The sequence below is a fragment of the Prosopis cineraria genome, unplaced genomic scaffold (assembly GCF_029017545.1).
Source record: "Prosopis cineraria cultivar Desert tree isolate PC_DT_omini unplaced genomic scaffold, ASM2901754v1 PC12, whole genome shotgun sequence".
Classification (NCBI taxonomy): domain Eukaryota; kingdom Viridiplantae; phylum Streptophyta; class Magnoliopsida; order Fabales; family Fabaceae; genus Prosopis; species Prosopis cineraria.
In genome coordinates, this window is record NW_026555343.1 from 34231683 (window position 1) to 34241841 (window position 10159).

General features: G+C 37.0%; 1 protein-coding gene across 10 annotated transcripts; it reads left to right on the plus strand.

The window, feature by feature from the left end:
* Nucleotides 1-208: 208 nt before the first annotated feature.
* Nucleotides 209-9709, plus strand: LOC129288320 (pentatricopeptide repeat-containing protein At1g08070, chloroplastic-like). 10 transcript variants are annotated; one of them, XM_054924840.1, is made up of 5 exons: nucleotides 209-660; nucleotides 1053-3304; nucleotides 4597-4703; nucleotides 4812-5121; nucleotides 9477-9709. In XM_054924840.1, the coding sequence occupies exons 1-2, from the start codon at nucleotides 307-309 to the stop codon at nucleotides 3228-3230; spliced, it is 2532 nt and encodes an 843-aa protein (XP_054780815.1). In that variant the 5' UTR covers nucleotides 209-306; the 3' UTR covers nucleotides 3231-3304; nucleotides 4597-4703; nucleotides 4812-5121; nucleotides 9477-9709. The 10 variants fall into 10 exon arrangements, with proteins under 10 accessions (XP_054780815.1, XP_054780816.1, XP_054780817.1 ...); XM_054924841.1 differs by having other exon boundaries at nucleotides 4816-5121; XM_054924842.1 differs by having other exon boundaries at nucleotides 4629-4703.
* The last annotated feature ends 450 nt before the right edge of the window (nucleotides 9710-10159 follow it).

Below are 10159 nucleotides of genomic sequence, written 5' to 3' on the forward strand. Positions count from 1 at the left end.
TGAAGAATTGAATTGCGAGTGAGTTAAAAATTAAAGGATTAAAAAATTAATTTTTTTTAATTAGAATTATTTAAAAAAATTGTGAGAAGCATCTTGAAAGGTAAAGATGTTTAAAATAAAAAAAAAATGACCAATACACTCCAACTGGGTTCAGTTCCTTCTTACCACTTTTTTTCCTTCCTATTTTCTATTGGCCATCCCTGTCTCCCGTCCATCAGTTTTGAGGGGGAAAAAAGCAAACTGACAAATGCACCTTATCAGGATTGGATTTCCACGCAGAAGGACGAGAATGAAGAAGTAAGAGCCATGACTATAGTTGCCGAGGCACCTCCCTCTTGTCCCGTGGCTTCACCGTGTCCTTTATGGATATCCAAACGCAGCAGCCCAAGAAGAAGAAGAAGCTCCTTCAGAGGCCGAAGCAGTAGCCTCCAAAGACTGAAACTACCACCTCAAGCTGCTCTGGTCGAGGCTACCCGGAGCTCCGTCATCCCTGCGCTTAGTGATGGGTTCTCTTCTTTCAAGGTCCGTGCACTTCCAGCGGACCGAGCTAATAATGACTTGCAGTTGCAGGCCAAGGCCAGAGCCATGGCACCTTCTGCCAATGCTTCTGTCAGTAGCACTCAGCTCCTTGCCGATAAATATGAGTCTCAAGCATTCCAGGTATTCTCCTATAGGAACCTTATTTTGGTTCATGAATACCGGTGGATTTTCAATTTGTTTTTTCATGAATAATTTCTTCCAGTTTTAGTTGTTATCCTTAATTAATCTTGTTGTTTCCAAAATTTTAATCTGAATCGAGAAGTGTCAAGATTGTTTTAAAACAGCATAATGTTAGGTTCGGTGTTTAATCTCGTATGAAAATAGAAATTTTAAGAATTTTAACAGTGGAGTGACTAAAGTGAAAGAAGTCATCTGGGGAGGACTGAATTGAAAGCCCACCTATCTAGGAATTGGAGTTCCATGAAAATTTCAGTTTTTTTTTTTTTTAATCATTGTTTGTGGGCGGAATCAGGTACTGTGGATTGATTCGGCCATTCTTGTATATTGAATAGGTGTTAGGAGGGTCCGTGCAAATTCTTTCTGATCCTGCATACAAGCTTCTCCAACACCATCCATTGTTGGACCTCCTCTCTAAATGCAAAAGCGTGCGAACCTTCAAACAAATTCACTCGTGCATTATCAAGACTGGCATCTATGATACCCCTTTGGCACAAAGTAAGCTCATCCAATTCTGTGCCGTTACGCCTGTTGGCGATCTCTCTTATGCTCTCTCACTGTTTGAATCCATCGAAAAACCAAACTTGATCATGTGGAACACAATAATTCGAGGTTACTGGTTGAGTTCCTCTCCAATTTTGTCTGTACAAGTGTATGCCCGTATGATGAATTCAGGGGTGGAGCCAAATTCTTATACTTTCCCATTCCTTCTCAAATCTTGTGCTAAAATTAGGGCTGTCCGTGAAGGGAAACAAGTACATGCTCATATTTTAAAACTTGGGTTTACATTCGATGCTCATGTGCATACTTCGCTTATTACTATGTATGCTCAAACTGGGGACTTGGATAATGCTAGGTTGGTTTTTGATAGTAATATTTCACGTAATGTTGTTTCTTGCACGGCATTGATATCAGGGTATCTGTTAGAGGGTTATGTCAATGAAGCTCGGCACTTATTTGACAAAATTCCAGTGAAAGATGTAGTGTCATGGAATGCTATGATTGCAGGGTATGCCCAAAGTGATCGTTTTGAAGAAGCACTTTCTTGCTTTCATGAGATGTTAAAAGCAAATGTGTTGCCTAATCAGAGTACTTTGGTGACTGCTCTTTCTTGTTGTGCTCATTCAGGATCATTGGCATTGGGAAAATGGATAAGCTCTTGGATTAAGGAACATGGGCTTAGTTCAAATCTTCAGTTGACTAATGCTCTTATTGATATGTATTCAAAGTGTGGTGAGATTGATACTGCTCGAGAATTATTTGATGGGATAGTTGGAAGAGATGTGATTTCTTGGAATGTTATGATTGGTGGTTATTCGCATATGAATCTATACAAAGAAGCGTTGTCCCTTTTTCATCTCATGCTTAGATCAAACATAAAGCCCAATGACATTACTTTTTTAGCCATTCTTCCTGCATGTACTCACTTGGGTGCTCTTGACCTTGGCAAGTGGATTCATGCATATATAGATAAAAACTTTAAGAACATAAGCAATGTTTCTCTTCAAACAAGTCTCATTGACATGTATGCGAAATGCGGTTGCATTGAGATGGCAGAACAAGTGTTTAAAAGCATGAATTATCGAAGTGTTGCCACATGGAATGCAATGATATCAGGTTTAGCCATGCATGGACATGCAGAGAAGGCTCTAGGGCTTTTCTCTAAAACGGCCAATAAGGAATTCCAACCTGATGACATCACATTTGTTGGAGTTTTATCTGCTTGTAGCCAAGGTGGTCTGGTAGATCTTGGACGCCAACATTTTGAATCAATGGTCCAAAACTATAAGATTGTACCAAAGCTTCAACACTATGGATGCATGATAGATCTCCTAGCTAGAGCAAGGAAATTCAATGAAGCAAAGGATCTGATTAAAAATATGGGAGTGGAGCCAGATGGAGCTATTTGGGGTTCTCTGCTTAATGCATGTAGAGTTCATGGACATATTGAGTTAGGTGAATATGTTGCTGATCGTCTCTTTGAATTAGAACCTGAAAATACAGGAGCATATGTGCTTTTATCAAACATATATGCAGCAGCTGGAAGATGGGATGATGTAGCAAGAATAAGAACCAGATTAAATGACAGAGGAATGAAGAAAGTTCCTGGTTGCACCTCTATTGAGATTGATAGTTTTGTTCATGAGTTTCTTGTGGGTGATAGGAGTCATCCCCAGAGCGAAAATATCTATGAAATGTTGAATGAGGTAGATAAGCTTTTAGATGCTTCAGGATTTGTTCCTAATACATCTGAGGTATTGTATGACATGGATGAGGAGTGGAAGGAAGGGACTTTGAGCCAACATAGTGAGAAGCTGGCTATTGCCTTTGCCTTGATAAGCACAAAGCCTGGGACTACAATTAGAATTGTGAAGAATCTTCGGGTTTGTGGAAATTGCCACTCGGCTACCAAGCTAATATCTAAGCTCTTCAATAGGGAAATAATTGCAAGAGATAGAAACCGTTTTCACCATTTTAAAGATGGTGTATGCTCCTGTAATGACTATTGGTGAAAACTTTTCGCTTAGAGAAATAACAAGTACAGAAAGAGAATTGGATAATTCTGCCTTATGTAAGTTGATGACAGGTATATTAAACACTCTCTATCTTAATTTATTTCTACATTCATTTTGAACTAAAACAATTGAAGAACTTAAAAGAAAATTCGGGAGCTTACCTGAATTGTGTTTTGAGCACCACAACGTTATTCCATTTAATAGATCATTTTGTTATTTGTTCATTGATTGATTGAATTGTGTCCTAGGGACAAAACAAACTCTACAACTGTACAGCAATGCATTCTACTAAGGGAACCTTATCTTGGTTGATATATGCATGTGAGTTTTATCAGTGCCTGTCCTCCAAGCCTAACCTCTACTCACATGAGTATCTAGAGGAGCTTGTTGAACTTAAACTATTATTAGCTTAGCTTGAGTGAGAAATTTGATTGTTTCAGTAATTAACATTTATTGACTATATGGCAAGCTCTTCATTAATGCTGAGAAAATTTGTTTTCTGATGTAGGGTACTGTGTTATCCTTTGTTGTGAATTATGATATAATGCTACAAAGATGAAAAAAAAAGTAGAGGATTTTAAATAATTTTCACATCTTGTAGTTTGCTACGATACTTTGCTCATGTTTCATAATGAAGGGGCAATGAGGACTATCTCTTGAGTCCATTTTCTTTTCAATAACTCCTTTTCCCATAGCAGTGGCTATTTTGGGTCTACTTTATAAAACTTTTCTGAATTACTCTGGGAGACTTGTGGGTGTTAAGGTGCAACGGCCTTGGCATTGAAGAAGCTATAGGATTAACCTTCATTCTGGAAAGAGGCCTAGGATTTTTAATAAACATATATATAGACATAATTTTCAAGAATTCGTTTCTTATTGATGAATTTGCATATGGAGCTTTCAAGAGCTCGACTATGTGCAAGTCAATTCTTCAATCACTAGCTCGGTGATTTCATTGCAAGAAAACATGGACCTATTTCCTATGGAGAATATCAATACAACCAACTTTTATTGTTCTTTTCTCATCATATTTCAAAGATTTTTTTTAAAAATAAACTGAGAAATACCCGATGTTCAGCCTCAACAAACCAATTGTCAGACTTTTCATCACTTTCATAGTGTCTTTGACAAAGAATCTAATGATTGAAACTTTTTCTGTTTAACATTGTGAACTTTAAGTTGGAGTGTGCCTAACATGTTAACTATTAAACTTGGACTACTTATTTCTGCATTTTTTCCTGTAGTCTGACTCCGATGGTTTGCAATTTTTTTCCCTGGCTATCCATTCATATTATGCATTAATATTGAGGTCTCTTGTTGTTCTCAAAAGCCTTAGCACTTTAAGCTAATCCTAATTTCACAGTGCTTGTTGCTTCATACCCATATTTTGCATAGAAGCTCCTAACAGATCCAAACCCTTATCTCAAAGATGCTCTTATTTGCCTTGCTTTTGAAGGATGGGAGATTCAGGTATGCATTACGCTGCTATATCAAATGTGTACTTTATTTTTTATAAGAGGGCATATAGCATGTTTGGTATAAATACACTTGAATATCCATTAATCCAGTCAAGTCCAGGTAGAAGGACAGAGATTTCACTGCAGGAGATGCCTTACAACCTGTTCTGAAGGTATTATTGAGTCCAGAAGGTGAAGAGCTGGGACTTTGGTTATTTAAGGCCGCTAGTGTAACTGAGGCCTTTTACCCTATTCCTAACTTTATGAAGAACCTAGTTTAAAAGGCAATGCAAATGGACCCCTCATGATCTCAAACGCCTGAATGAAAAGTTTGTTGGGGCTTAAAGATCAAGTGCAGAGCGTATGAAGATATTAGACACCTGCAATCCTCTGATGGTGGTGGTCGATCTCTTTTGCAACCTATTGTACAGGTAAGAATTATCAACTTATCACTTGCTATATCAATGTACGGTAAATTATGTTTGCTCGTACTTCTGCCTTCCTTTTAATATACTCTGTAGTAATAGTCATTTCATTTACTCTGGAATGATGATGTTAATGATGGATTTATCTGATTGTTTATATTAGGCCTGAGGCCTCTAGAGCAGCCCTTCTGCTTTGAGGAAAAGCCTGTTAATTATTATTAATATGTTAAAGCTTTTCGTTTAACAATTTATAAATGCCAATATATAGTAAATTGAAAGTGTATCAGTTTTGGAAACATTAGCTGTGGGCCGTGGCTTTTCTTAAGGTGAGGCACTACAAGTGTTGGCAAATTTTGTGGATCATGTACTGCTTGTGTGAATGGAACAAGGGTAATGGATCATGGGAACGTTTTGTTTTATGTGGAATGACCAAGGCAAGCTGAAGCTTGAAGATTATTACATTAGCAAAACAAAAAAGGACCCAATAAATTAAACATAGAAGCGTCTATCTTCTAACAGAAGCGTCTGCAACCCATTGGAGGTTCTTGTATCAGTCATTTCATAACCCACATTATGAGCATTTTTGCTAGAAAATTAGCTCATTGCATGCTTTCCTTGTAAGAAAATTAGTACATTCAATGTTCCAGTCTTGGAAGAGCAATTCTATACTCTCTTATTCCAACTCAGCAATTTCTGAGATTTTGAGAAGAGTTGATATGCAAAGTATGATGAATGTTTTAAGCTGTGTTTTTGGCCTCTATGGTAGAATCAGTCAAAGGACACAGTGGTGGTGGGTTACCCTAGCACTGATGTCAACGGTTCGAGTGTGCTCACTGCTTATCTCCAATTAATGAACTTAATTGATACAAAGCTATATGGTAGTGTAACAGTCCTCACCCCACTCCACTAGGAGTCTTTTGAATTGAGCCAACCCATATCACTGTAGCAGAAGCCAGTTTTTCTCAAGGTGGTACTTGAATTATTCCTCACCCTACCAAAGAGGTCTTTTAGAGCCTTCCCAAACTCGAATCTCCAACCTCTATCACCTTAATGAAGTTGAGGTTAAGTCTTGTACCACTGAGTCAAGTTGGAGGTTCGATGGTATCAGACTTAGCCTCAACTGACTTAATGGTACCAGATTTAGCCTCAACTTCTTTAAGGTGATAGAGGTTGGAGGTTTCAGTTTGTGAAAGTTCCAAAAGAACCTCTTTGGTGGGGTGAGAAATAACTCAAGTACCACCTTAGGAGAAGCTAGCTTCCACTGCCATGAGGTGGGTTGCCTAATCCAAAAGACCCCTAGTGGCGTGGAGTGAGGACTGTTACAAGTAGCACCCAATTTTTTTGATTTTATAGTAGGGTGATTGACAATTGTATCTCATCAAAAGATTTTGGGAGAATGTCACAAAGGGCTCCTAGAACCAAGATAATAGTACAACAACAACAACAACAACAACAAGCCTTTATCCCACTAGGTGGGGTCGGCTACATGGATTGCAAGACGTTATTGTGCTCTATCATTTATTAAGCTTTTAGAAATATTATTAATTAAGAGATCACGTTCAACAACTTCCAAGAGTGTTCTCTTAGGCCTTCCTCTACCTCTCTTAATCGGACTCAAAGTTATATGTTCCACTCTTCTCACTGGTGCCTCCCTTGGTCTTCTTTGTACATGCCCAAACCATCTCAACCGATTTTCTACCATTTTTTCCTCAATAGGTGCCACCCTCACTTTTTCACGTATGTGCTCATTTCGAATTTTATCTTTACGTGTATGTCCGCACATCCATCGTAACATTCTCATCTCTGCTACTCCAACTTTATGCTCTTGTTGTCCCGTTAGAGCCCAGCATTTACTACTATATAACATTGCCGGTCTGATAGCAGTACGATAAAACTTTCCTTTAAGTTTATTAGGCACCTTACGGTCACAAATAACTCCTTTAGCTTTTCTCCAATTAAACCACCCAGCTTGAATTCTATGTGAAATATCTCCACTGATTTCGCCATCATTTTGAATAATGGCTCCCAAATATCTAAACTTTTCCACTTGAGGTATAATTTGATCTCCCAATTTCATTTCCAAATTATTTTCGAATAGTCCTTTATCAAATTTACAATATAAATATTCCGTCTTACTTCTACTCAGACGAAAACCTTTCGACTCCAATGTCCTCCTCCATAACTCAAGTTTGCAATTAACCTCTTCTCTTGTCTCTGCTATAAGAACTATATCATCCGCGAAGAGCATACATTTCGGGATTTCCTCTTAAATATGTTCCGTCAAAACATTTAAAATCAAGTTGAACAAATAAGGACTCAGAGATGATCCCTGATGTAGTCCAATCTTTATAGGAAAATCCTTTGTTTGACCACTAGGCGTTCTTATACTAGTTTTTATCCCCTTATACATATCTTGTATGGTTTTAATATAAGCAATCCGTACTCCCTTTTTTTCCAACGCTTTCCAAAGCACTTCTCTTGGTATACGGTCATAAGCTTTTTCCAAATCAATAAAAACCATGTGTAGATCTTTATCTTTACAACGATACTTTTCCATTAATCCCCTTAGTAGATAAATCGCCTCTGTAGTTGATCTACCTGGCATAAAACCAAATTGATTCTCAGAAATACTTGTCTCCAATCTCAACCTGTGCTCAATTACTTTCTCCCACAATTTCATTGTGTGGCTCATGAGTTTAATCCCTCTATAGTTAGTACAATTCTGAATATCTCCTTTATTTTTATAAATAGGAATTAATGTACTTCTCCTCCACTCATCAGGCATTTTCTTGGACCGTAAAATCACATTAAATAACTTAGTTAACCATCTCACCCCTTCTTCACCTAAACATTTCCACGCTTCGATAGATATACAATCAGGTCCGTTAGCTCTACCATTTGCCATTTTCTTAAGAGCTTCCTTTACCTCCTTATCACGTATTTTTCGATAGAATGCCAAATGTTGTTCTCCTTCACCAGTTACTAAATCCTCCAAGTTACTAGATGAATCCTCTCCATCATTGAAAAATTTAGAAAAATAAGTCTCCCATCTATTTTTAATTTCATCATCTGTAACTAAAATTCTTCCCTCTTCATCCTTAATACACCTTACCTGTTCTAGATCTCTTGATTTTCTTTCCCTACTCTTGGCAATCTTATAAATATTTTGCTCTCCTTCCTTCGTCTCAAGGTTCTTATAAAATTCTTCAAAAGCTTTAGAACGAGCTTCACCCACAGCTCTATTAGTTTCCTTCTTAGCCATACGGTACTTCTCCCAATTTTCCTCATTGTTACACAAATGTATGGCTTTAAAACAGTTCTTCTTATACTTGATTTTGTCCTGTACACTATTATTCCACCACCAAGACTCCTTATCTCTCGGACCAGAACCTTTCGATTCTCCCAAAACTACTTTTGCAACCTCCCGTATCTTTTTAGCCATATCCTCCCATATGATGTTAGCACTTCCCTGAGAATCCCAAATTCCTTTATCCAAAAGATTTCGCTTGAAAATATCTTGCTTCTCACCTTTTAATTGCCACCACCTAATCCTTGGTGTTACTACTTGTCGACGTTTTTGGATTTTACTCATAATACACACATCAAGGACTAGGACCCTATGTTGTGTCGTTACAGCATCTCCAGGGATCACCTTACAATTTTTACAAAGTTTTCTATCTGTGTTCCTAACCAAAAGAAAATCAATCTGCGACCTTGAGGCTCCACTTTTGTAGGTGATGAGATGCTCATCTCTCTTCTTGAAACAAGTGTTGGCAATCTTAAACCAAGATAATAGTACATTGGGCCAAAAATATTATGAAATTCTTCCACAGGCTATTGGACTGCGATGAAAACATGTTTTGAGGTCAAATTTTGCAAGCACCCTTGAGATGAGTGAATGCAACATCACAACCAGAGATTGACCAGTTTTGATTGCAAGTAGTTCTGCAGCAGCAATGGAAATGGAGACTAATCTTTTTTGAATCGACCATGGGAATGTTTTTTAATTGAGAGATATGCTCATAAAATCAAATTGAATTGTCGGTATAAATTTGGAACCAAATTAAATTACACTATATTATTAATATAGTAGTTTAGCTAAACATTTAGAAATGATCCTTGCGATTGATTACTATGATTTTGAACTGAAATGTTTTTTAATATATGAAAGCATATCTAACATTGATGTCAAGAAATTTATTTATTGTAAATTCCTAAGCCATTGGAATTTTTTTATTTTGTTGAATTTGAACTGTAGAAAAATTATGACTCGGCTCAGTAGTGAAAAGAAACTACTAACTCTTGTTCTAGCTCACTTTTTGAGTAGCTGATTTATCAAATGTTTTCTATCTATGTGGCAGGATTGCAAAGGATCCTCGATTCGATAGGTTGCCCTGTACTCACAAAGGGACCTATGCAGATGATTGCATTGTTGAGAGAGTTACTGAGGTCTGATTTTTTTTTTTTTTTTGTAATTCCTATTTTATTTTCTTTGCAGAATCTCCCGGAGAAATTACAGATTTGTTTGTTTTTGATGAAATTGTAAATGTATTATATTATCTAAAACGATCTTGAGTCATTGAGGCTTGAAGAACCATCTCTATACTGTATTTATTCCATGCATTAAGGGTTTATGGGGATGGGGCTAAGAATAAAAAATCTGACTTTATTTGTTAATTTCAAGCGTGAGGAACTTAGCATTCTTCTTATATAGAGATCGAGTGCGTGTCAATCCAAGAGCTTTCTACGAAAGTGGTAGGTTCCAAGGGTAGATACTGGCTGGGTGGCAATTGTTTTCCTATTATTTATCTGACATGTTTCGGAAGTCTTGCTTGCTTGTGCTGTATTTTATTGGTTAACCGGTATCCATCTCTATCATTGAAATGCAAAATTGAACCAAGTGGTAAAAATTGACTCTTAAATTAGAAATCTATAAGCATTTGAAATTTTAAATTTATTTTTGGTATAATATTTTTTTTAACTTTTAAAAATAATGTAATTTGACTTTTATAATTAAAGAAAGTTAACTTTGATTATTAATTAT